Here is a 27,991-nt window from a genome sequence, read left to right as displayed (position 1 = left end):
GTACCCTGGTGTCTACAAACTGAGTTGCACCTGTGGTGATTGTTATACCAGGGAAACAAAACGACATATTTCTGACCACATTCGCTGGATTTGAAGCAAGGCAGGACGAATTATTCTGCCGTAGCTGACCACTGTTACAATACTGCTGGTTCTCATGACATTGTGTTCTCCGATACCAAGGTACTCTGCAAGCCTCCTGGATACTACCAAAGAATTGTCCATGAAGCCATCCAGATATACAAACATAGACATAACTTCAACCGAGAGGATGGATTCAAATTGAGCAATCATTGTAATGATGTAATTAACCAAGTTAAACTTTAGCTGCTTCATAGTTTTACAGTCATATCCATATTTACATTCTTTTTAGTCCCAGTTTTATACACTACCATCACTCATACATTTGATGTACAGTGTTTTAATGTTAAACAGCTCTCTTCATTCACTATAGTAATTTTGCTGTAGCGTATTCCACCTTTACCCTTTGGTTGTAGTGTATAGTAGTTGTCTCGGCCTTGCTGTGCGCTGCGTTGCACCGCTAGCTGAGTAGTTAACCTCGCGTCCAATAAACTCTCAAAGCCAGGGTGAACATCCGACTCCAAACGTCATTTATTGAATTGAACGAGGTAAAACTGGTAAGAAAACAGCACAGATATGGCATCTGTTAATACTCGGAAACACCAACACAATGAATGAACACCACAGCATCATAACATTGTCTTAGATAACATGTTTCTAAACAATAGATCCTGGATGGACCAGGCACCTACATTACCACTGAATAGCTATACAAGAGCATAAGCTGCTGTGTTACATAAAGGCACATCGTGTATTCATCACACTGCACCCCAAATGTACAGTATTGCTCCACGGCAGGAGTGGGGGTGTGTGTATACAATAATTTCCTGTTTTGATGCTGAGTTTGGTCACCTGACCAGGAAGTTACGATTTGACAGCCTTTCAGGCACGAGGCTGGCGTCCGCCATTACACAGAGTTCAAAATGGCGGCACACATCGCGTCCCAGTGAAGCCGGCTGTAACTGTCCATTGTGGGACTTTAAGAAGCATTGTCTGTAAGTTCGTTTATGTCCTTATAATACTGGGAATGCTGTTATAATGTTAGAATTACCATTATAATGCTGTAAATGCCTTTATAATGCTGTTAAATTATTATTAAAACGAGGCCTAGTTAACAACGAAGCCTGCAACTTGCCTTATTGTGAATGTTACTTGTAATCGAATAAGTCGAGTCAAACTTGTACCCAAGTAACTTTATTGCTATCTTGAGAGCAAGGATGACAGAATGTCTCATCCACAGCTCAGTGTTTTATGTAGTGCCGTACATTTGGGATGCAGTGTGATGATTACACGATGTGCCTTTATTTAACACAGTAGCTTGTTCTCTTGTATAGCTGTTCAGTACTAATGTAGGAGCCTGGTCCATCCAGGATCTATTGTTGAGTTTCAGGTTATCTAAGGCAATGTTATGATGCTGTAATGTTCATTCATTGTATTGATATTTCCAAGTATTAACAGATGCTGTATTTGTGCTGTGTTTTTCCAATCAGTTTTACCTCGTTGAAATCAATCAATTACGTTTAGAGTCAGATGTTCACCCTGGCTCTGAGGGTTTATTAGATGCGAGGTTAACTACCCGGATAGCGGTGTGATGCAGCGCACAGCGAGGCCGAGACATGGAGTATATAAGTGTAATGTATAGCAGTCTATAGTAGTGTAGTTTATTGTACAGTGTAGTGTAGAGTATAGTAGTGCAGTGTATTGGTGATTAAATTTAGCTGTTTAATTTCTTAATAGCTTTCCTATTAACTAGATGTTATTTATCAGCTTAACTTAGCTTCCTATTCATCAATTTAACTTCCGCCCCCTTTGTTCACGGTACCCCAATACCCCCCTCTCTTGCATAATGAATAGATGTTATCAATCGGCTTACCTTCAGGCTAGCATCCCCCCCCCGATGCCCCCCCCCACCTTGGCCCCTGCCCCCCCCCCCCCTCTTAACTTATATAGTCACGTCTCTCTATTAGCTCGCTTCACTTACTACAGCGACTTTGGCTGTAACGGTTCAACTGAAGACAAGCTTATGTTGCCTCCGAAACATTGTGATTTAATTTAGTTGTTTTAATTTCTTTAATTTTCTTTTATTTTTTACCTATGTAATGCGGGCGTAAGCGACCTTCCGGATGTGACGTCACGAGGAGGCGGAGCCAGGTGACGTGGGTGAAAGGTTGGGGTCCATAAGCGGGTAAACCGGAAAGAGAAGTCAGTCGGATTGTGAATGGAAAAGGGTGAGGCCACGAGGGCGAATGAGAGGAGGGGGGCACCGCCGGCGAGCGGGAGCCGACCCCAGAGTACAGCCAGGAAGGCTGTGTGTTAGAGGCAGCGGTGTGGCTGCAGAGAGTCGCAGGAGCGACGAAGAGAGAGAAGAGTACAGCCAGGAAGGCTGTGTGTTAGAAGCAGCGGTGTGGCTGCAGAGTCGCAGGAGCGACAAAGAGAGAGAGACAGCACGAGTCTGTCAGAGCGCTGCGGAGTAAGCAAGAGCGAGAAGAGCAGCAGCGATTACAGCCAAGGGGGCTGAGAGTGAGTAACAGCAGCGGAGCTGCTGTGGGGCTGCAAGAGCGACAAAGAACAGCAGCGGGGCTGCTGATGGTGACTGGAGTGACATCGGAACCAGCACTGAGAGAATAAGAAGTGACAGCCGTGTGGGTAATACAGTACGGACCAAATAAAGGACACTGAGCCAGAGATCGTGGTCAAGTCTTTTATTACACCTACATGACTTGCAGTCACGAAAGCTTCAAATCGAAATGTATGTTAATAGCTTCAAAAAGTGAAAGAGTCTCGACTTGTTCACCATCATTGTCAACACATGCCTGGGAGTCTTCTCCCGGTGGTCTCCAGAGCCGGAGGCACTGTTCTCGTGATATTTTTGCAAATGCTGAGAAGTGTTAGCATCTTTTTTGAAACACCCTTTATATACAATAAATATGCCCACTGTATCGCATATTGAAATTCTGCGTTTAGGCATGCTATAACTCCACAGCCTATGTGGCCGAATCATTCGGAATGCGCCTGATCTCGTAAGCTCAGCAGATGTGAGCCTGGACAATGCTTGAATGGGTGATAGCCACTCGTAAAACAGGTGTTGCAGTCTGCAGGGCTACGTTTGTCAGAAGGGGGCCAGTGCAGAGACGTCTGTTGCCCTCTAATCCGGCGTCTACGCCTCCCCCGCATTCACCAAACTGTACTGGCCGACTGTGAAACACGCCGGTTAAATAACACCCCCCTCCCCCCCAACGACCCACATGTAGTGAACGTCATCCAGCAGTTGCTTGACAAAAAGACTGTACCGTACAAGTACACATACACAAATCCACTTTGTAAATTGTGTCCGTTTATGTCAAGCGGGGGACCAATTGGGCTCTTTGTTGCCTCCACCTCCACCGATTAGGATGTTCGGCTGGAACTCTCTGAGCCTCTGGCGGAGTCCCCGCCTGCGCTCGCTGCTGCCATTGTCGCCACTGCCACCGTGTGCCACGCGATGGAGCCACGGCGCCAGCGACGTGAGAGCCGTCATTTTCGACATGGGAGGAGTGATCCTGCCGTCGCCGTACCCGCCCATACAAGGTGCACGCCTGCGCCGCGTCGCGTCGTTATGGAAGGGGCGGTGAGGAACCTCATCCTGACCGAAGGGCCCGGCAGGACAAGGGTCGCTAGTATTTATGGGGCACTTAACCCTTTTGCGTTCCGAGATGACTGCAAGTTGCAGGGTGGGTCGACCCACTCACCGCCGAATTTCGGAACGCGCAAGCGGTTCAGCGTGAATTTTATTTAGAGAGGCATAGCGCCGTTGTTTTTAAAGACATTGTACTCACCGCAGAGAATTGTAGCGACACGGCCACACTCAATGATGGCTGGCGCCAAACCGTACCACATGTCCTCCCGAATAGCCTTGTGGGAGCCTCGGTACCGATAAAGTTCCGAACGGAACCGGAATAAAAACTGGTGATGTCCACGTACTTACACATACGTCATTGGAACAGGAAAGGGTTAAACGCCTCCGAAACTCGAAGCATCTTGCATCACGTCCCACCTCGACAATTCCGATGCCCAGCTTAAGTCTAGCCAAAGGAAGCTGTCCATGTGCATTGCAAGGTGGGCTTGCTGTGATATCGTTTTATATGATACGATATTGAATGTCACGATGTGATGATCATCACAATGTCAGTTTCCCATAACTTATTAATTGTATTTCACATTTTTGTCGTGTTGTTTTTGTTTCTTTGATGTACTTCCAGTGTGAATAAGAATTGCTTAAAAGTTCTTCAACTGAAGTTTGCTCGGCACGAGTCTACCATAAGTCATTGTTGCATCTTCACAAACTATAACACTTATAATACACATGCTGTCAGAAAGTTTTGACATCGTATAACCACCAAACGTCGTGGGGATGGTCGCCTACTGGTTAGTGCACCGCGCTCTGAACCCGAAAACTTGAGTTTGATTCCCGATCATGGCCAACATCAGCAACAAATATCTGAACTGGGCCTGGGTCTCTATCTCGCCAGGGTGAACATCCGACTCCAAACGTATTTAATGAATATAACTAGGTAAAACTGATGGAAAAACACAGCACAGATACAGCATCTGTTAATACTTGTGTAATAAAGGTCGTTGAAGCGACTTCTGGAATCCGGTCTTTATTCGTCTTTCATTATGTAATGCGGGCGTAAACGGCCTCGCGGATATGGCGTCACGGGGGGGAGGAGTTAGGTCACGTGAGAGAGAGGGGTGAGGTCTTAAGGGAGAGATACCGGAAGAGACGGGAGAGGGTTGGAGATAGAGACAGAGTGAGGCCACGTAGGGCGGAGGTTGGAGAGTGGAGAGATCGCCACACACACACAGTAAGACTCGGCACCGTCGGCCAGCGATGACCGAGCACGGAAGAACGGGGAGCAGCGGTGGAGCTGCAGTGAGAGCAGCCGGAGGACTGCACAGGGGACCTGCAGCGGAGCTGCAGGAGCGAGAAAGGCTACGGGAGCAAAGGCAGCTGTGGAGCTGCCAAGCGGGGAGGCTCTGAGCGAGGGCCGTGTGGGACAAGTGTAAAGAACCCAAATAAAGGACAACGGAGACAGACCCAGTGAACGAGTCCTTTATTACACTGGAGTCAGAAGTGAAACGGCATGTCAAAACAGCTCAGAAGAAAGAATATTCCTACGCCATCATCTGCTACATCATCCGACGACGACGACCTTCCTCAGGCGGTGGACCTGCCTGCGATGGAGGAGGAGATCCATGCGGGAACGAGTACGGGTCCGGGAGTCCAAGACGTCGCCGCGTCGGTGGACCCATCTGCGCCGGACGACGCGGACTTGCGATGGAGACAGATGGCGGCGCAGCTGGAGACACTCAATATCGTGCTCGCGCAATTGTGCGAGCTCGTCATGCCGAGGACGGCGTTGGGGAGAGCCGATGGAGGTCCGCAGGTCGCCGCCTTGCCTCCGCTGTCGGCGCCATCGGCCACGCGGCACGAGGACGCCATCTTGGGTGTGGTAGGAGAAGAACGGCGGGAAGCCGCCATCTTGCGCTCTCCGCGGCGGGAAGCCGCCATCTTCAACACGTTGCGAAGCGACGCCATTTTGAATATGCCGCCTGGTGAGTCATCGGCTGAGGATGGCGCAACAAGGAGTCGCAGTCGTCATCTCACGACCGTTAAAGAATTCTCCATCGGTGGCGATTGGAGTGCTTTCGCCTGCAGATTTTTGGCGGCGGTACGCTCAGCAAGGTGGACGGACGCTGAGGCATTGGAGGTTTTACCGACTCTTCTCGATGACGAGTCGGTGAGATTCTTCCGTTCTATGAAGGCCGAGAAGAAGAAAACATTGAGAGGAGTTTTCGACGAGATGGCAGATACATATGAGCCACCGGATGATGCTCATCGCCGGTTTGTTCAACGTCAGCGAGCACCCGAGGAGTCGCCGGTGGCATACAGGCGTGCGGTATTGGAGTTGGCCATGGCCGCATACCCGGAGACGGAGCCTGACCTGCTCGAACCTCTCATCTTGGGTAAGATGCTCGAGCTGTCCCGGGATTTGGGGATTCCTATGCCGGTGTGTGGCCACGAAAAGCTGACATCCCGGACGGCCGCTAAATGTCTTGATGCCCAGTTCAACCTGCGCCGTTGGAAGCAAGTCACGGCGTGGACGGGGGGGGGGGGCCCATCGTCGAAGGAGGTGCCGTGGGTTGGGATCCCAAGAAGGCGGTGTACGTTCCTAATGGGGGGGGCCCGCAGGAGCTGACAGCCGCCTCTGCTCAGTGGTCGGCCCGCAGTAGGCCGGGGCCGCGATCTGCGCCGCCGACACGGGAGCGTCGGGACGTGGAGCCTGCGGCGCGGCGCAACGACATCGACTGCTTCCGCTGCGGCCGTAAGGGCCATTACGCCAGGGACTGCTGGGCCCGTGTCCCAGGTCTGCCCCAGCAGGAGGCCTCGACAGCGGACGTGCCACGGAAGAATCCTCCAGGACAGGCAAGTCGGTGCGCACCAGACACCCGGCAAGGCGTGGCGTAAATTGGCACGGTGGGTCGTCGCGGCCGCTACTGGTTCGTCCACTGTACCTGGTTCTATACAAGGGGTGTACGTGCGTATTTTTTGTGGATTCCGGGGCATCCGCGACCATTATATCGGATGTAATTTTCCATATGTTGGGCATCCCACCAGAGGCCGTGCGTCCGGTTTACGATTCCTGCGTCGCTGCGAACGGGGGTAGCATGGGCATTGTGGGCCAGGTGGACGCTAAAATATCTATCGGGGGAGTGTCGGCCTCGGGAATTGTGTTAATTTCGAGGTCCCTTGCGGTTCCTTGTTTGTTGGGAACTGACTTTCTGGCCAAGATGCCCATTCTAATTAGAATTAATGAAAACTGAATTGAATTACCGGGTGGGCGAAAAATTACATTTCTACCGTCGCCCTGGGTGCGACCTGCTCCGGTCGCCCAGGTGCAGGCGCTGTCCGAGGTATCTGTTGATATTCTACCTGGCTCACAGATGCTTATCCCCTTGCGATATCGGAAGCCTGTGCCTGGTTGTCAAGGTGCAATTGGGGTTTTGTTGTCGCCGTCCGCCACCATAATGGGCGGATCGGCGCTCGTTGGGGCGCAAACTATTGTCCGGCCGGACCAGCAGCCGTTTCTGCAGGTGCTTAATGCAAGTACCGAAAATGTGTGTGTGCCGGCTGGTACGGTTGTGGCACATGCCACTACGGCGTTTACGGCACAGGATCATCTGGGCAGCCAGGTCATGGTTGGTGGTGTTTCAGGCCCTGGGGCCGCAGATAATCGCTGGATCGCCGAATTGTGTGGGGAAAATCCTTCCCTTTCCGGGGAACAACGTTGCGCGCTTCGTAAATTATTATTGAGTTATTCTGATGTGTTTAGCTCCGACGATTTGGACTTGGGACGCACCTCGTTGCTTTACCATCATATTGACACAGGGGACGTTGCCCCTATTCGGTTAAACTCGCATCGGATGAGTCCGGCGGAGCGAGATCAGGTTCGAGGGGCAGTGGATGACATGTTGGCTGTGGACATAATATCTCCATCTAACAGCCCATGGGGCGCGCCTGTTGTTTTGGTTAAAAAGGACGGCAAATTGCGATTTTGCGTGGACTTTCGGAAATTAAATAAAGTGACTGTGGCAGATGCGTACCCCCTGCCGCGTATGGACGACTCCCTCGATGCCTTGTCGGGGGCGAAGTTCTTTTCAACGCTAGATCTCTCTTCGGGATTCTGGCAGCTTCCCCTTGACGAGCCCTCGCGGGAGAAGACTGCTTTCGGTACGCCGCAGGGGTTATTCCAATTTAATTGTCTTCCGATGGGGCTGAATGCTGCCCCTGCCACATTTCAAAGGTTGATGGAGTTGGTGTTAACGGGGTTGCAGTGGGAGACATGTCTGATATATTTAGACGATATTATCGTCTTCAGCCGCACATTTGATGAGCATTTACTGCGGTTGGAGGCTGTGTTCGCCAGGATGCGTTCCGCTAATTTGAAATTTAAGCCTAAGAAATGTCACCTACTGCAACGGTCCGTGCGCTACTTGGGGCATATCGTCAGTGCGGACGGGGTGGCCACGGATCCGGACAAGACAGCGTGCGTCCGTGACTGGCCAACCCCGGCCACGGTGGGGTATGTACGTCGGTTTTTGGGGTTTGCCTCATATTATCGGAGGTTTGTTCCGAATTTTGCGACGATCGCGAGGCCCTTGCACCTCCTTACGGGTAAAGGAAAGAAATTTGCTTGGGGACTGCCAGAAGAGGCGGCGTTTCAGGGCCTGCGCGATCGTTTGGCTACGGCACCGACGTTGGATTATCCTGATTTCGATCACCCCTTCATTCTGGATATGGACGCGAGTGACACGGGCATTGGGGCCGTGTTGTCTCAGTCTAAAGGTGGTGTGGAGCGCGTGGTGGCGTACGGTAGCCGGGTTTTTGTCCCCCGCAGAATCCCGCTACTGCGTCACTCGCAGGGAACTTTTGGCTATTGTTTTCTTTCTCCGCCAATTTCGACCGTATCTCTACGGTCGTTCGTTTATTGTATGCACGGATCATGCGGCCTTGCAGTATGCTCCTAAGATGGACCAACCATCCGGCCAGTTGGCGCGGTGGTTGGACACGCTACAAGAATTTTCCTTCCAAATTCACCATCGGAAGGGGGTGCGTCACGCGAATGCGGACGCCCTTTCTAAGTTGCCGCAGCGATCCCCTTGCGCGTGCGCGTCTGGGACGCATAGATGTGCGCCGATTCAGCATCCCCCTCAGCCTGTTGCGTTGGCGGTCGAGGTGCCTGAAGCTCCAAGGGAGCCGGGACCGGCTGATGGGATTTTGAATCTTCCAAGGGCTGTGTGGATTCGGGAACAAATGTTGGACGAGTCCTTGGTGACTTTACGGAATCGGACTGCGAAGAAGAGTAGGGGACCGGATACGGGGGGTGTGCCGGAAACCGCTCTCCGCGATGGTCTGCTGATGTGGAGGGAAGGGTTACAGGAACGCTGGCGTCTGGTTGTACCGGCATCCTTGCGGTACGAATTGATTAGGACTCTGCATTGCGACACGCTCTTACATCTGGGGGTGCAGAAGACCCTATTGACGTTGCAGCGAGGTTACTTTTGGCACGGCATGACAACAGATGTCGTCGGTCACGTTCGCGCGTGTCCCGATTGTGCCCGGCAAAAGCCACCTAAACAGCCATATGTGCCGCCGATACAGTCTATTCAGGTGTCTCGAGTTAATGAATTGGTGGCGTTGGATATTTTGGGACCCTTCCCGCCATCCGCTAAAGGTAATAAATACTTGCTGGTTGGGGTGGAGTACCTCTCCCGCTGGCCGATGGCCTGGCCTTTGCCTGACCAGTCAGCGGCGTCTATCACAGACGCCTTTCTATTTGGGTACGTTATGGACAAGGGGGCACCGGAGAGGCTCCTCACAGACCAAGGCCGGAATTTTTCTTCTAAATTGTTTGGGGAAGTGTGTGCGGCTCTTGGAACTAAAAAGATACGGACATCTCCCTACCACCCACAAACGGATGGGTTGGTCGAACGGCTAAATCGGACTTTGTCCGCCATGTTGTGTCACACGGTGGGTGAAAAACAATCGGATTGGGATTTGCATATCCCTGGGGTACTTTCGACATACCGGATGAGGCCGCATGCGGCTACAGGATATTCGCCGTTTTTCCTTATGTACGGTCGCGAAAACGTGCCGCCGATGGATGTGCAGTTGGGAACTGGAGTGAGGGGACCTGCTAAGCCTCTTCCTGATTACATTCAGGATACCGTTCGCCGTGTTACTGAGGCGCGGGAAAGGGGCCCGCATGGCTACGGCCAAAGCCCAGGCCCGGAACGAGCGGTGTGCTCGACGCTCCAAGGGGGAGTGCCCCTGGAAGGTGGGGGACATGGCCTGGCTCCATTGCCCGCAGGTGCGGCCAGGTACCTCTCCTAAATTACATAAACCATGGCAAGGGCCGGTTCGCCTCATCGAGGTTCCCAACCCACAGTCTGCGCATGTTCGGTTTGGATCTCGGCGTTGGTTCGTTCACACGTCGCGCTTGAAACCATATGTGGCCCCTCGAACTGATGCGTCATCTCCTGATGTTGCTTTGCCGGGGTCTGTTGCTGCCAACTCATCCTTGCCTGTGCCTGTTGACCTTGCAAGAGCGCCTGTCGTGCCTTTTACAGACAAGCTGGCCGTGACACTGCAGGAGACATGGGACTCTGCTCGGGGTGTGCCTACCACGGCTGCGGGGACTCCGAGCCCCGCCGCCCTTCCGACCCCGCCGCAGACACGATCGCGGGACACCCCCGACGCTGGGCCTTCAGAGATACGGGACCGGGACGTTGACGGGCCTCCAATAGCGACAGGAGGACTTTATCCTGTCGCTCCTAAAACCCCGTCACGTTCCCGGTCTGCAGGAGGGCCGCCGCCCGTCCGGGACGGACCGGCGACCCGCACGCGGTCGAAGTCCCTTACATTTCGTTGAATTTTACTGTTGTGTTTTTGTTGTTGTTATATTTATTGTATGCTTCGTTGTCCTTGCATGTGTGATGGTTGTGTTCGCTCGCATTACTTGTTGTCGTTATTGTTCAGCCGAGGTCGGCTGGATTTTCTCTACGGGGGAGGGTGGTGTAATGCGGGCGTAAACGGCCTCGCGGATATGACGTCACGGGGGGAGGAGTTAGGTCACGTGAGAGAGAGGGGTGAGGTCTTAAGGGAGAGATACCGGAAGAGACGGGAGAGGGTTGGAGATAGAGACAGAGTGAGGCCACGTAGGGCGGAGGTTGGAGAGTGGCGAGATCGCCACACACACACAGTAAGACTCGGCACCGTCGGCCAGCGGTGACCGAGCACGGAAGAGCGGGGAGCAGCGGTGGAGCTGCAGTGAGAGCAGCCGGAGGACTGCACAGGGGACCTGCAGCGGAGCTGCAGGAGCGAGAAAGGCTACGGGAGCGAAGGCAGCTGTGGAGCTGCCAAGCGGGGAGGCTCTGAGCGAGGGCCGTGTGGGACAAGTGTAAAGAACACAAATAAAGGACAACGGAGACAGACCCAGTGAACGAGTCCTTTATTACAATTACAACACTCCTTCACGCTGCTTACAGACAGTGTGAGAGGGATAGAAAGAGAGAGACGCGCGCAGCCAAGTGGCAGCCTGGACCCCCGCTCTCGCGTGGCCTCCTCCCTTCGTTCGTTCCAGTTCTGACCACGTGTTGTTCGCCTCCACCCCTATTTAATACCCGGGTCACGTGGTACGTTTCCACCAATCCTGGTTAGCCTCTATAGAATCTTCCAGACTCCACCGTAGGCTCCCGGGACCACGTCCCTGACTCGTCTCCCCATTGGCTGTGGCTAAAGCCAGCAGAACCAATCCTCTACTTTCAGCTGTCACCTTTCCATTACTTCAGGGCCACGCCCCTAGGCTTCCCCATTGGCTATGGACCAGGACCGGCAGAGCCAATCATCGTGACGAGTTGTGATCCATCAACGACCCGGATATATCCTCACATTACACTAGGAAATATCAATACAATTAATGAACACTACAACATCATAACATTGTCTTAGATAACCTGAAACTCAACAATAGATCCTGGATGGACCAGGCACCTACATTAGTACTGAACAGCTATACAAGGGAATAAGCTGTTGTGTTAAATAAAGGCACATCATGTAATCATCACAATGCACCCCAAATGTACAGCACTACATATGTAGTTCTCGAACCGACACGACAGCTTCTTGTCTTTCCTCATTACTTTATTCCACGTATATAGTTCCACATCTCTCCCGTCAACACCACTCAATGTTCCTCCGTTCACACGACCCACAACTCTCCGTCAACACCGCTCAATGTTCCTCCGCTCGCTCGCTGCGCTCCGCTGGCCTCGCTCGCTTCCCTCTGCTCCTCCGTCGATTCTCTTCTCCGCTCTCTTTCTCTCCAGCTCCGCTGCTCTTTATCAGCTCCGCCGTCCCACTCCGTCGTAACTAACCCCGTTCTCCTTCCACACTCCAGCCGCTTCCTATGCTCCGTCGTGTCTCTCTGATGCTTGCGCTACTCCGCTGCTACCCTACACTATACTCACTCTCTCCACTGCTACCCTACGCTGTACTCACTCTATCCACTGCTACCCTACGCTGTACTCACTCTTTTCCACTGCTACCCTATGCTGTACTCACTCTATCCACTGCTACCCTACGCTGTACTCACTCTTCTGCTCCGTCTCTCCATCTGTCTGTCTCTCCTCCCAGGCACGTACTCCCCGTCTCACTCCACAACTCCTCACTTTATCCCCGAACCAATTACCCCTAATTAATTAGGTCAGCTCCCGCGACGCCACTCGCCCCCAGCCCCCGGTGCCACGTGGCGTTGTTTTTCCAGACACACCGGCGCCAATCTCTGACAACAGCCCCTCTCGTCCAATGAATGCCCTGCATCCTTAATTACCCCCGGCCACCTGCGGCCCCCTTAACCATCACGTCACCTTAATTTGGACAACAACAACGGCCAGCCAATCAGCGCCCTGTGTCCTCATTCGCCCTCACTGTCCACCGCGTGCGCGCATACCGACCCAGCGCGTGACGCATATCTCAAGCACTACACATATAACACTGAACTGTTAGTGAGACATTTCGTCATCCTTGCTCTCAAGATCGTAATATAGTTACTTGAGTACAAGTTTGACTCGACTTATTCGATTACAAGTAACATTCACAATAAGGCAAGTTGCAGGCTTCGTTGTTAACTAGGCCTCGTATTTATCATAACAATTTAACAGCATTATAAAGCCATTTACAGCATTATACCGGTCATTCTAACATTATAACAGCATTCCCAGTATTATAAGAACATGAACGAATTTACAGACAATGCTTCTTAAAGTCCCACAATGTACAGTTACAGCTGTCTTCACTGGGACGCGTGCCACCATTTTGAACTCTGTTTAAGGGCGGACGCCAGGCTCGTGGCTGAAAGACTGTCAAATCGTAACTTCCTGGTCACGTGACCAAACTCTACCTCAAAACAGGAAATTATTGTATACACACACCCCCACTCCTGCCGTGGAGCAAAACATCTGCCGTGAACAGTCTCCCCTTGGTTGACACAAGCTCATGACTAGTGCAGTGGGAAACATACTGCCGCATTGGGAAGACAAAGGCAGCCAGACTGTGGTGCTCGCCACACTCCCCCCCCCCCCCCCTTGTGTGCCGTGAAAACCTTTAATAGGTGCCCACTAGCAGTGTTTGCTCCATCAATCCTTAATGCTACACAGGGGTCATGTATGTTGTGTGTGTGTCTGCGCTGGTTTAATACATTCCGGCTGGTCTGCCTACGATCCATCCTGGTTTTAACCATGCTTGATTTGTGTGAGGAGCTCGCAGATCTTTGAAATAGTAGGGGATAGTCCCATCAATGAGCTTCTCCGGCAGATTAGGGTACATTGGCTGAGTCATGTAGTCTGCATGTCCAGCCACCGCATGTCCAAGCAGCTTCTGTTTAGCCCGAGGGGGCTAAATGGGCACGGCATGGGCTCGAGAAGAGAGGCGACTAATGTGGTACAGGAGAATGTTGGGCTGATTGGACTTGCAGATAACTGGTACCAGCGGTGTCAAGATCGGCCTCTGTTGAGGAGGCTCGTGAAGGACGCTACTGGGCAGTTGGAGGTAGTTGCCCTCTAGCAACACACGAGGGCAGAGGAGTCACGCTCGGAACAATAAGCTGAGCACCGGGCGGCTAAAATGCAGCAAGATGGCGCAATAGGGAGCACAGGTGTTGCATCTATCAGTTATCTCCGTCCATCAACACATGGCACCTGGCTCTGTCCCGTGACCTCCTGTCAGCAGCGAGCCTTCAACACTTCACGTGACAGCAAAAAAGTGAACCTAGCATGGCATAAGCTCCAGGTGGTGACGTCACCGCCACTTAGTGGCCAACAGCGACCGTTGTTACTATCACTGCTGTCGTGGTGCATGCGCGTGCATATTTGCGTGTTGAACTTCTTTCGCAGCATACGTAGCCAGCCGTGCTAACCGGAGGTGCGTGTGGTGCATAGAGTGGGAGGCTGCCTGTGGGCTGCCGGGTGGCACGGTGCTGCGCATGCTGCGTGACGGCGGGGAGGCGAACGCGTGGTGCCGCTACCAGCGTGGGGAGATGTCGCCTGAAAGATTTGACGAGCTCTTCGGCGCCGACTGCTCCAAAATCGTACGTAGCGCCGAGCGCGATCGCCGTCCACAGACGCCGGTCGTACAGTCAACCTGCGATTCAAAGTCACGTGATTAGCTGCTCGAAATGAGCACCAAGGTTGTGCTCAGTTCTTCTCTGCAGCTCTTGAGCGAGCGGTGGAAACTCCCCATCCCTATGACGGGAGGCGAGTCTTCCCCTAAAGGACAACCGCCGTTAACTTGCCCACGCTGTGGTGCTCGTTTTAATCAACCCCAGCAGCATGGATGAGAGCCCGAGTCAACCCCCAAGCAGGATTTTTATTTGCACTCCTTTCGATTGCGAGCGGCTCGCCGTACCGCTGAGCCAGCCAGCGGGCAATTCTTGATTAGCCGGAGTGATGGGGGCAAGAGTGGAGCAGACGAAATGAAAACACGGATAATACAAAACACATCTAAATGAGGATTTTTGGTCCGGGCGGTGGTGGTAGGCCCTCATCCAACATTGAATCGAGAACACAGGATGCACATGCACAACAACAGCAGCTGTAAGGCTGTGACAGTGGTAACATAACCCCAAATGATAATAACACGATAATAGTAGTGGTTACAAACACACCGACACAATAACAACACACTTGCATAACCAACACAGCCATAGGGCTGTGATGGCTATGCACGTGGTCTGTAATCCAGGCACCGAGGGTTGGTGGATCGCACAAATGTTGTGATACTCCCTTCCCGTGGGCGTCGAGGATGTGTCCTACCCCTGGCTCACCAGTAGAGTGCAGTAGAGCATAAATGTGGACTCCACCTGTTCCGTCCGTGTGGTACCAGTGTTTACCCCTCGCACGCGTGGCGTCTTCTCCATGTGCTGCTGTTTCCGCCCGCGTGTAAACACTCATTAACTAGCGAATAAATGCCTGAGTACCTGGAGGGTGGCAGAGCTTGGAAATTCGTTGGGGCCGGCTGATGGCGTGGCTGCCTTTTCCCCCCTCGCCTGGCCTGAGGTGGATTTGACCGTGGCCGACGCCGGTGAATTGAAAGCCGTTGTTGTTTGTGTGTTAACCGCGGGGGAGCAGGCGGGGCGTGCGGTGAGCGTGGGTGGCTTCGTGGCACACCTGGTGGGGCAGCTCGCCACGCCGGTGCCTGGCGCGCTCGCAGCGCTGAGGGGAATGCGCGAGCGCGGCGTCATGACGGCGCTGCTCACCAACAACTTCTACGTCCGCGGCGGTGCCACTTACCTGCCGCTGGACCGCACCCTCTTCGACGTGGTCAGCGCGGCGCCTCCCAACATGCCGCTGCCGGTTATTGCAGATGTGTTCGTTCGGCTCCTCCTAAAGTCGTCTGCCCTACTGGCTTGTGTTTGACACGAATGCAAAAATGCATGGATTTGTTTTACTTTATGCTCGTAATCAAAACAAACGAGATTGTGCAGATGCGACAGTAAATAGAGGTGCGTTCAATGGGCAGAGCGCTCCATAGTGCTTTTCTGTGAACGACCTGGATAGGAGCCCAGCCAGCAGCCAGCAGGATCCCAAGGCGTAGATTATTTTCAACAGCAGTGTGACAATTTAAGATATGGCCACTTTGCATTTGATCTCATCGTGGGATAGGTGGTGGAGTCGTGCGTTGTCGGGATGAAGAAGCCGGACCCCAGGATCTACTCGCTCTGCCTGGAGAAGCTCGGGGTTCCTCCAAGTGCCGCTGTCTTTCTCGACGAACTCGGAGAAAACCTGGCACCGGCTCGGGCCCTGGGCCTTCGCACCATCAAGGTACGATCCTCCCCCCACGGCCACTGCATGCACCAAGACCGACGACAGTCACGATGACGAACAACACAACTTAGCCACGACGGAAAAGTTCTGCCGCGTAGGCGTTCCCGGTTGTGCCGTGCGGCTCTCCGATGATGGCCTCGTGCCGTGTCACGGCCAGCGTCGGAAGGGCTACGCCTGATAAGCGTGGCAACGAGGCGTGGTGGAACACACGTCGGGTGTAACATTGAGACACGGAAGGAGGAGCAATGTGCGTTCGGGGAACAAAGGCACAGGTTGGAGATATCACTTTGACCGCTGAGAAAAGCAAGTCGGCCTGGGGTAGAGCACGTCGCTGAATGGGGGTGAAAAAGAGTTATATGTCTCAGTGGGCCTTACCTGGTAAAATATAAATTGTTCCGATGGTTTAGTTTAGATCTGATGAGAACGCGTGCACTCTCCGAATGATACCCATTGGGAGGATGTTGTCTCCCTTGCAGGTGGGGGACCTCAAGGTGGCACTGGCAGAGTTGGAGTCCCTGCTGGGCTTCTCGCTGTCCCATGACACCGGCGCCGTGCGCGCCGGCCTGGAGATTGACGAGCGGGCGCTGGCTGCCTACCTGCACACGTCACTGGGGCTGCACGCAGGTGAGCGGGAAATAATAATACCGTATACAAACGATGCTTACGCTTTCATTTTGTTTTATTGGCACGTCCGACACTCGGTAATATTCAAACAGGTCGCAACGCGTCCTCATGCACAGAGCTCATGTTTGGGGTTTTTACAGGGTTGGCTGTTCCTTTGTTAAAATAATCTGTTACATGTCCAATATCTCCCTATTTCCAGTGGTTTTCTCCCATGCGTGCGTGCGTCGCGCTCTTTCTGCACAGCGACGGCTTGAGACGCTACATCCACGTCATGTTGTTACTGAGTCTATGGGCAGTTTTAAGTGACTAAAACCAGCAGGGCCAATCATCTCCTTCCAGGTGTCACCTTCACATTACGTCAGGGCCACGCCCCTACACCTCTCCCCATTGGTTATGGGCCTGGACCGGTAGAGTCAATCATTATCAATGAGGTGTGACCACTCAATAACCCAGGTATACCCTCACATTACACAGGTAACAAGCTGAGATTAGGAACACTCCCTTTAAGAGTGTGCTCCTAATCTCAGCTCGTTACCTGTATAAAAGACACCTGGGAGCCAGAAATCTTTCTGATTGAGAGGGGGTCAAATACTTATTTCCCTCATTAAAATGCAAATCAATTTATAAAATTTTTGACATGCGTTTTTCTGGATGTTTTTGTTGTTATTCTGTCTCTCACTGTTCAAATAAACCTACCATTAAAATGTTAGACTGATCATTTCTTTGTCTGTGGGCAAATGTACAAAATCAGCAGGGGATCAAATACTCTTTTCCCTCACTGTATAGCTCATTAGATTCCTTCACTTTCAATAAAAATGATACTGATCATCTTGATTTGAAGCTTTCGTGACTGCAGGAATCCATACTCTTTGGTTCTTTCGGTAAAGTCACTTAGGTAGAAAATAAAATAAATCACGACGTTTAGGACACAACACAAGCGTCCATCGTCAGGTGGGAAAGCATGGTCTGCTGCTGAGGCAGACTGTTTTTAAAGGTTTGAAATGGGTGTAGCTCACTTCTTTATGACCCTTGAGCTACACCAATTTCGATCCTGTTAAAACAGTCTGCCTCAGCAGCAGACCATGCTTTCCCACCTGATGATGGACGCTTGTCTTGCGCCCGAAACGCCATGATTTATTTTATTTTCTACCTACGTGACTTTACCGAAAGAACCAAAGAGTATGATTCTGATGTTCTGAATGAGTGACCATAACAGTGGGCACGTTGGGGTCACGAAAGTGCAGGGGAGGGACGGGAAGAAGTGGAGGGACGATAGGGGAGGAAGGAGGACGAGAATCGGCAATGGAGAAGAGGTGAGGCTCTGAGAGAGGAACGATAAGGAGGTTAAGGAGGGGGCCTTAATTTACAGGGGGAGTGTTGAGTATATGGGCAGTGTTAATCGGTAGTGTGAGTCTATGGGCAGTGCTGAGTCTGGGCAGTGCTGAGTCTGGGCAGTGCTGAGTGTATGGGCAGTTTTAAGTGTATGGGCAGTGCTGAGTCTATGGTGTGTGTCGAGTCGATGATGTGTGTTGTACCTCAACAGACACCCTACTCGTGCGTCAGTTCCGGCACGGCCAGTCCAACCCAACATACTACGTGGAGTGCGGCGACCGCAAGCTCGTCCTGCGCAAGAAGCCGCCGGGAAACCTGCTGCCATTGGCACACGCCGTGGAGAGGGAGTACAGGTGCAGCTAATCGGTGCCACGTGGAGGTCCGGATTCTGGAACGATCCGAGAAAAGTTATTATTCTAGTCGGGAAAAAATGCAAACTACTGCTGCTAAACTAAGCAATTTTTATTTCATTTTACCAGGTAAGTCCCACTGAGCTAATTAGCTCTTTTTGAGAAGCGACCCAGCCACCACATGTGATGGTAGCTAAATGAAGTGGCTTACCACGTTTAAATTTATAGCAACCAAATAATCATAAACGCACATTGATTCTAAATGTGCAAGGAAAAAACGGAGGACCCGGAGAAAAATCCACGCAAGCTCCAAATATACAGGTGTCAAGGTCGGCATCGAAACCACAATCTCCTGTATGCCAGGAGAGTTACAGTGAGGGAAAAACAGTATTTGATCCCCTGCTGATTTTGTACGTTTGCCCACTGACAAAGAAATGATCAGTCTATAATTTTAATGGTAGGTTTATTTGAACAGTGAGAGACAGAATAACAACAACAAAATCCAGAAAAACGCATGTCAAAAATGTTATAAATTGATTTGCATTTTAATGAGGGAAATAAGTATTTGACACCCTCTCAATCAGAAATATTTCTGGCTCCCAGGTGTCTTTTATACAGGTAACGAGCTGAGATTAGGAGCACACTCTTAAAGGGAGTGCTCCTAATCTCAGCTTGTTACCTGTATAAAAGACACCTGTTCACAGAAGAAATCAATCAATCAGATTCCAAACTCTCCACCATGGCCAAGACCAAAGAGCTCTCCAAGGATGTCAGGGACAAGATTGTCGACCTACACAAGGCTGGAATGGGCTACAAGACCATCGCCAAGCAGCTGGGTCAGAAGGTGACAACAGTTGGTGCGATTATTCGCAAATGGAAGAAACACAAAAGAACTGTCAATCTCCCTCGGCCTGGGGCTCCATGCAAGATCTCACCTCGTGGAGTTACAATGATCATGAGAACGGTGAGGAATCAGCCCAGAACTACACGGGAGAATCTTGTCAATGATCTCAAGGCAGCTGGGACCATAGTCACCAAGAAAACAGTTGGTAACACACTACGCCGTGAAGGACAGAAATCCTGCAGCGCCCGCAAGGTCCCCCTGCTCAAGAAAGCACATATACATGCCCGTCTGAAGTTTGCCAATGAACATCTGAATGATTCAGAGGACAACTGGGTGAAAGTGTTGTGGTCAGATGAGACCAAAATGGAGCTGTTTGACATCAACTCAACTCGCCGTGTTTGGAGGAGGAGGAATGCTGCCTATGACCCCAAGAACACCATCCCCACCGTCAAACATGGAGGTGGAAACATTATGCTTTGGGGGTGTTTTTCTGCTAAGGGGACAGGACAACTTCACCGCATCAAAGGGACGATGGACGTGGCCATGTACCGTCAAATCTTGGGTGAGAACCTCCTTCCCTCAGCCAGGGCATTGAAAATGGGTCGTGGATGGGTATTCCAGCATGACAATGACCCAAAACACACGGCCAAGGCAACAAAGGAGTGGCTCGAGAAGAAGCACATGAAGGTCCTGGAGTGGCCTAGCCAGTCTCCAGACCTTAATCCCATAGCAAATCTGTGGAGGGAGCTGAAGGTTCGAGTTGCCAAACGTCAGCCTCGAAACCTTAATGACTTGGAGAAGATCTGCGAAGAGGAGTGGTACAAAATCCCTCCTGAGATGTGTGCAAACCTGGTGGCCAACTTCAAGAAACGTCTGACCTCTGTGATTGCCAACAAGGGTGTTGCCACCAAGTACTAAGTCATGTTTTGCAGAGGGGTCAAATACTTATTTTCCTCATTAAAATGCAATTCAATTTATAACATTTTTGACATGCGTTTTTCTGGATTTTGTTGTTGTTATTCTGTCTCACTGTTCAAATACACCTACCATTAAAATTATAGACTGATCATTTCTTTGTCAGTGGGCAAACGTACAAAATCAGCAGGGGATCAAATACTTTTTTCCCTCACTGTAGCTAACATCTTGCCACCATGGTACACCAATCCAGGTGTGGATGGCAAGATGGGGGAGCAGTGGCTGCTGTCCTGGTCCCTGTATTCACATTAATAATGGTAATAATGCCGCATAAATGCATTCATGTTGCACTTGCTCGGTGGATAATTGTTTCGGAGTTGGTCAGCTGATGGAGGTGTGGGGGATGGATGCGTTTCAGTTATTTCTTGGTACATTCTTTAAAGGCATGGAGTGGTGGCATCGTGATTGTATTAACCCGAGTTCAATTACCGCCCCACGACTAACATCAATGTCGAGTGATATTCGAACTTGTCTTGGTCCCTCCCGTAGGTTAAATGAGTTTCTTTGTGTAGGGTATGTAAACATCAGCGCTGGGGCGACAAATGCAGCCCGGCATGATGTGGGCCACACTGCCATCACCCCGAGTACCTTTATCAGCACTTACTGCAATCGTCTGTGTAGGCTACACTGGAGATCTTTTGTCTCTGTTGTGTGCGTCTGTGCTCCGTGCAGGGTGATGAAGGCTCTGGGAGTGGCAGGAGTCCCCATACCACAAGTTCTCTCCCTGTGCGAGGACTCCAGGTGAGTCAAGATCCCACGCGCCAACACCTTCGTATGCGCGCACACACACACACACCATACTTTACTCGCCCGCACACACTTAACCTGCAAGGCAGGTAGCGTGCACCGATTTAAAATTTGCTGCAGGCGCATTGGTAAATTGGACATTGGGACGCGTCATGCACGAGACGACGACAAATGACAGAATCTTCATTCGAATCACGGTGCCTGATTGTGACACGGTGCCTGATTGTGACACGTCAACGGGTTTCGAGGAGATGTGAACTGTTACAAATCAAGCTGTGAGGATAGCGCCACGGAGGGGCCGTGACGGCGCTCAGCTGGTTGGACGCAGCACTTCTCAGTTTGAGACACAAACGTCGCTAAACGATCGAGACTTGAAGACAACTTCGCAGACAACTCGAGTCTCAATAGGCAATCGTCGTCCTTCAGACACCAAGACGCAAGAGCAACCAACGTGGGAAAGAAACACTGCCACTCACGTGTTGGTCTACACAAAGACAAAGATCCGCCCGTATAGCCTGTCACAGACTGTTGGGGCAAGTGTTGTTAGCGAGCAGCGCCTATGAAGGTCGGCATGGCACACAAGGGGGTGGGTGGCCAGCACCCCGCCTGGCCACCTTTGTCTCCCCATTGCCAATCTTTACGCACTGCACCAGGTCCTCATTTGAGGCTGAGTCGACCGAGGCCAGGCCCAGGATCAGTTCAGATAATCGTAACCGGTGTTGGCTAGTGATTGGTAACTGTTGTTGTCTGGGGAGTGGTGGCCTAGCAATTGGAGCCCTATCACAGGTCGTTGACCCCACGTGCAATTGCAGGAATGTGCACACGCAATCCGTTCACGGTGACGAATGGAGCGCCGCGGTGGTGAAATGTTAACTCTCTCACCTTGTTATGCAGGATGTCGTGGGTTCCATCCCAACCCTGACACCTGTATATTTGGAGTTTGCATGATCTTCCAGTGGTCGCGTGGATTTTTCTCCGAGTCCTCCAGCTTTTCCCTCCACATTTAGAATGAACATGCGTGTAAAGTATTGGGCTGCTATAAATTTCCACGTGATAAGCCACTTCGTTGGGCTATCATTTGTGGCCAGGTCGCTTCTGAGAAAAGAGCTGTACAGCTCAGTGGGACTTACCTGGTGAAATAGGAAATGGTTTTAGTTTCATTCGCTTCACCAGATGCCATTGAATGGCTTCTCCGAAGCCAACGCGTGGGTATCGGGCTCGGTCTGTTGCTGTCCAAACGTCGTCGACGAACGTTGCCGTCCGCCGTTGCTGCCCTGTTCTCGCAGCGTGCTGGGGACGCCCTTCTTCCTGATGGAGTACGCCGAGGGGCGCATCTTCAAAGACCTGTCGTTGCCGGATCTGTCTCCAGAACAGCGCCACAAGGTGTATTCCGGGGTCACCTCCGTGCTCAGCCAAATCCACCAGGTGGATCCCAGCTCCGTGGGGCTCACCAACTTCGGCAAAACCGGTGGGTTCCCCGCGTTGCCACTCCTCCCATTGCAAGTCGTCCCTGGAGAGTTTGGTCGGACATCCCAATGTATGGATGTCGTTATTGTTGTTTGTCAGCCTGTAGCATCCCATTTCATGGGCAAAGGCCTCGGTCATCGTATCACATTCCTTCCCTTACTCGGTTGTTCTTCTCCGAGCTCTGTGATTTTGTCTCGTTGCTGCCATCTATCTCCATGCCCCGGTTAATTCTCATTATTTGTTGTCAAGGCGTGGCCTGCCGAATGTATAGCAGGGACCCCCCACCCACCCCGCGAGTTTTCGAGGCTCAGTGAGGCCTTTCCTGCGTGCATAAGTGCCGTCACATTTATTCACGCAATCACTGACGCTCTCGTCCAACAGTGAGATTCGAGAAAAAAAACAGGCCTTACACGTACTACAATAAGTAGCCAGTTTAACACGTAGTAGGCTTTCACAATCAATATTATCCACAGATGAGGAGGGAGAGTATGACGTTTCGCCGGTAATTACAACCAGCCTCATCAGGCGATAGCCAGAGTTGTGAAACTGGCGAAACATCGTACTCGAATGGTAAATGTTGTGGGTTTACTCTCCAACACACCGGTGTGCTGAACTCGAATTGGCATGTTTTGTTTATGTGACAAACCGTACAAGCCTACGTATTAACTTACTAATTGGCTGTGTCGGGTGGTGGCGGGTTTAACAGCACATTTATATTTACGCGATCGAACCCGACCACCTCTATTATGAATAAGTAGCCAACCGGCAAACAAAAACGCATCTCTGGCAGGAGGATACGTGAGGCGGCACGTGCAGAAGTGGACAAATGAGTACCGAGCGAGCGAGACCAAATACCTGCCCTCCATGGAGATGCTCATGGAGTGGCTGCCGGCTCACCTGCCCCGAGAGGAGGCCAACCGCGTGGTGCACGGTGACTTCAGGTGAGCCCCGCGGTGGGGTGGCGGGTGGTTAGGGGGTTCAAAGCGAGCTCCCTCTACACGTGCTCCCCACTTTTGGTGGGGCGGCTTATGCTCTTGGATGCAACTTGATGCTTTTGTTGCTTATCGTTACAAAACGGTCAACTGTGCCAAACACTTTCTTCTCCATTGTGATCTGCAGTGGGATGAGGGATTTTTACCAGATAATGCCCACTGAGCTATACAGCTCTTTTTCAGAAGTGATCCGGCCACAAGTGATAGCTCAACAATGATGGCTTATCATGTGGAAATTTATAGAAGCCGAATACTCTAAACGCATGTTTCTAAATGTGCAGGGGAAAACCAGAGGACACGGATAAAAATCAATGCAACTGTATTGGGTTCCGGAGACACTTTGTAGATGCAACTTCTTTATTACAATACACCACTCCAACAGTCCTGATACACTGTTACAGCCTAGGCACACAGCCTACTTCTAGCGTGCCTGACACTGGCTACGCTCTCGGGTCCTCCGCCTACAATTACCCTAGGGGAGGCTACCTGACCCGACCCAGCCAAGGTGCGGGTCTAGCCTCTGGCTTCCTTGGACCTCGCCCTTATAAGAGCGTAGAACCGGGAGTCCCAGAGTCCCACCACTGGCCCGCACAGCGTCCCGGCCCTTACAAGGACAAGTGGGGCGAGGGGGTCCAGGGTCCTAAGCTGGCTGGTCTTGGGTCTTCAGCTGCGACTGGTCCCGATTGGCTGGGGAGGTCCCCTTTTATACCCATTTGCCCATCGAGGGGTGGCGTTGCGTGGGATCGTAGATCCTCCGCAGCCCCCCCATTGGTGGCGCCCAGGGGATTAGCTGTCTGGGGTCCCTATCGAGGGGTGGCATTGCGTGGGATCGTAGATCCCCCGCAGACCCCCCCCCCCCGTTGGTGGTGCCGAGGGGATTAGCTGTCTGGGGTCCGGAGCCCCTAGCAGCCCCTCCCCTCTTGGGCTGGTGCGGCAGCCCCTTGCCTGTCGGATCGGGATACCCTTGCAGATGGACCTCGTCTACCACTGCCAGTAAGCTTGCCCCATCTACGGCACTACACAACCACAGGGAGCACATGCAAACTTCAAATATACAGCAGGCATCAGGGTCGGGATCGAACCCACGACCTCATGCATACCAGGCGAGGCGGTTAACTTCACAGTAGTCAAGTGGGGTTGGGATGAACGCATGGCCCGTGGTGGTGCATGCCTCTAATCCAGCACTGTATGGGCAGCAACGGTTGGTGGATCACCGCACAAATGACAATGTTGACCCTCTTGCCGCATTCTGCTGGCTCACCAGCAGAATGCAGTACAGCAAAGTGTGGCCTATCATCTGTCCCTTCTGTATGGCACAATGTTGCCCACCTCGCATGTGTGGGTTTTCTCCTGGTTCTGTGGTTTCCTGACACACGTATAAACACTTAACTGTCTGAAAAGGCAATTGATACATAGGGAACTGCGGATCAATTATTTGGGCTGGCTCACCGCATGGCAGCCTTCCACCTTCATTTGTGATTCCCCAACGGTTGTGAAATTCAATTTGCACGAATGACAAAAGCCGAATAAACATCGATTTTGTTTGTCGATTATGAGTTTCGGTGGCAGCACAGTCGTAGGAAAACGATGGTTGCCAGTGGTATGTTGACCGTGACGTCCGACGTTTCGCCCCGCGTGCTGCTGGGAGATTCTCCAGGGACTGAACTTTCGCGCACGCACATACACGCACGACTGACGATTCGCCAGGCTGGACAACCTGGTGTTCGACGCGGAGCGGTTGGAGGTGCGAGCCGTGCTCGACTGGGAGATGTCGACGCTGGGCGACCCGCTCTCCGACCTCTCGCACAGCTGCATGGCTCACCATCTGCCTCAAAATTTTCCCATACTGCCTGGTCTGCGCACACAATGACACGCACACGCATGCGCAAAGATACCCCTTGTATAAGCCTTCAACAGATTGATGGGGCTAGTGCTGTTAGCGGGCATCTACGTGTGAAGGTCGGCATGGTACGGCACGCGAGAGGGGTGGCTGGCAAAGAGCACGCCCGGCCACCTTTTCCTGATGTTGACACACAACACTAGATACTCATGTAAGGCTGGGTCAACATAGGGAAAGCCTAGGATGGGTTCAGTATTCTCCTCTGTTAATTGATTGCGAGGGGGAATCGCACACGAATCACAGGCTCGGTTCATAGCGCAGCGCGCTCACCACCGCACGAGTGCTCCCCACGAATGCACATACGTACACAGAGACACGCGTAGATCTGGGCTGACCGAATCTTGAAATAGTCGATTGCTGCCGACTATCAGTTTGATTCATTCAACTAAAGCAAACGACACGTTTGAACGCTCGGCGTGACCGGCACATCGGACAACCCAACGCCTCGTCGTTTTTTTGTGCTCCGGCCTCAGGAGAATGTTCCCACGTGACGCCTGTAAAATCGCCACCCGCACCCCCCCCCCCTCCTCGTCTGCGTGCGCGTGGTGCTGCGCCTCAACTCTCTCCGACGCCGCCTTCCGCAGGGCTGAAGGACCGCGACCTCATGGCGCTGGGCATCCCGAGCGACGAGGAGATGATGAAGGCATACTGCGGTGCCTCTGGCCGCCCACTCGTCAAAGACTGGCACTTCTACTTGGCCTTCTCATTCTTCCGCGTCGCCGCCATCCTGCAGGGCATCTACAAGCGGGCACTCTTAGGTGTGCGCCCCACACTCGGCCGTTGCCACCACCTGTTGGTAGGCGTCTGGCCGGCGTGGAAAAGTAGGCCAAATGCGCCGTCGAGATGGGCTCATAACTCGTGTAATGGCGGTGTGACGGTGGCGTTGTGAAAGTGGCGGTGTGAGGGCGGTGTGTAACGGCGGTGTGACGATGATGGCGACGCAGGTCAGGCGTGCTCGGCGCATGCCGAGGAGGCTGGCCAGTTTGTGGAGTTGATGGCTGACAAGGGTTGGGGTTTAGCCGCACGGGAAGGATTCCGCATCTTCAAGGAGCAGCCCAAGCCACTCGGCGGTGGCGCGGCAGGGCAATCCGGCCGGCCCTACAGCACCAGCTGCCGCAGCATGGCTGTGAGTCAACCTCCTTGTTCTGTGCGTGTCGGTTCAGCGTAGCTATGGATTAGATGCCGAACTATTCGCCTTTCCAGCGATCCGATAAATCGTTATCACGATTCCATTCAATAAATCGATCATTTTCTTTCCGTGTATTTTTTTCCATCTAGCTCCGTATCTGTCGTTTCGTCTTGATATGTCCCGTTGGATCCATTATCATCTTTTCTCTCAGTTTGCTCCATTCGCCTAAATCTAATGGTATCATACGTCGTTAAGATACGAAGACTGCAAATAACTGATTCTCTCAAACATGGGTCCCCAATTATATCTCGAGCTCAAGTACCGATCTAAATCGATCACTCCTGTGTGGTTGATTGCCCCCCAAAAAGGTCCACCGCGCGCAACCACCCAGCTTCCCGCAGCATGACCGCCGCTTCTTCGCTACTAGCCCGGGGGAGCCAGCCGCGGCGAGCGGGCGTAGTGACGGCGGTAGAGGTGGCGGTGGCGGAATGCTGGTGCGAGAGGCAGAGCTGGCCCCGCCGGCCCACGTGACGGTGGAGGCCGTGCGAGCATTTGTGGGTGAGCGCGTGATCCCCGCGGAGGCAGAGCTGCGGCGTTGGGAGCCGCACCCGCCGCTGGAGCAACTCAAGGTTGGAACCCGACTCATCCCGCACCGGCACAACCGCCTCGGCCAATACCGCCGCATCACCGTCGTCGCCACCGCCGCCGATGCCACTGTCATCATCACCGCCACGACTGATACCGCCGCCACCAAGAAGACTGCTACGATGCCGCCACCACTGTCACCATGGCCATCACCACTGTCACCACTGATACCGCCACGTCACCGTCACCACTGCTGATACTGCCATTGTTGCCACTGCCACTATTACCGCCACTATCACCACCGTCACGATTGACACCACTGCCGATATCACAATTGTCCCTTCCACCGTCACTGCCACTGCCACTATCTTCACCACCGTAATCATCACCACCACTCATTGCTGCCACCACTACCACCCCTACCATCGATACCACCGCTGCCGCTACCACCACAAATGATAACACCACCACTGCCCAGCTCTGCCACCGCCACTACTGATAACCGCTGCCACCACTACCACTGCTGCTACCACTGCCTTCACTGAAACCACATCCACCACCATCTCCACGACAACAATGCCAGCAATGTCGCTAACACCACCTCCGCTGCTGCCACTGACACAACTACCACCGTGTGGGTCACGGCAATTGTTTGACCATGCTTCTCCATGCCACGCACGGGCGATGTCTCAGTGTCTGCCAGCTGTGCCAATTTTGCACAGTTTGGAATCAAATGAGAGACTGAACTCGGCCGGCAACTACCCCCCGCGCGGCTCAGACGGATGTGCGTGGGGCCGGGCTCTGGAACCTGTTCCTGCCTTCCCACCCCTCTCTCTCTTTGAGCGAGCTAGCTAACACTGCACGGCGGTGGTGCAGAGTTCCGAGTTCGAAATCATCAATGCGACGTTGCGTTTCTTGCCGTCATTCTCTGCGCAGGCGTTCAACTGTTCCGCCCCGGACACAGGGAACATGGAGTTGCTCGTGCGCTACGGCACGGCCCAGCAGCGCCGACGCTGGCTGGCGCCGCTGCTCGACCGCAAAATCTGA

At 52.5% G+C, this 27,991-nt stretch overlaps 1 protein-coding gene across 1 annotated transcript; it reads left to right on the top strand.

The window, feature by feature from the left end:
* The first annotated feature begins 1,019 nt into the window (after positions 1 to 1,019).
* On the top strand, positions 1,020 to 27,991 carry LOC144937763 (acyl-CoA dehydrogenase family member 10-like). The gene is given in 16 exon segments (XM_078865205.1): positions 1,020 to 1,073; positions 3,470 to 3,645; positions 14,116 to 14,264; positions 15,304 to 15,495; positions 15,838 to 15,996; positions 16,476 to 16,623; positions 18,167 to 18,308; positions 20,797 to 20,865; positions 22,158 to 22,339; positions 23,129 to 23,279; positions 25,038 to 25,183; positions 25,815 to 25,988; positions 26,175 to 26,356; positions 26,728 to 26,988; positions 27,723 to 27,867; positions 27,870 to 27,991. Coding segments are annotated over 15 exon segments (2,397 nt in total). The 5' UTR covers positions 1,020 to 1,073; position 3,470.

Source organism: Lampetra fluviatilis, chromosome 20 (genome assembly GCF_964198595.1).
Source record: "Lampetra fluviatilis chromosome 20, kcLamFluv1.1, whole genome shotgun sequence".
Taxonomy (NCBI): domain Eukaryota; kingdom Metazoa; phylum Chordata; class Hyperoartia; order Petromyzontiformes; family Petromyzontidae; genus Lampetra; species Lampetra fluviatilis.
The sequence above is the reverse complement of the archived record's forward strand: the minus strand, read 5'-3'. Positions and strand labels throughout refer to the sequence as shown.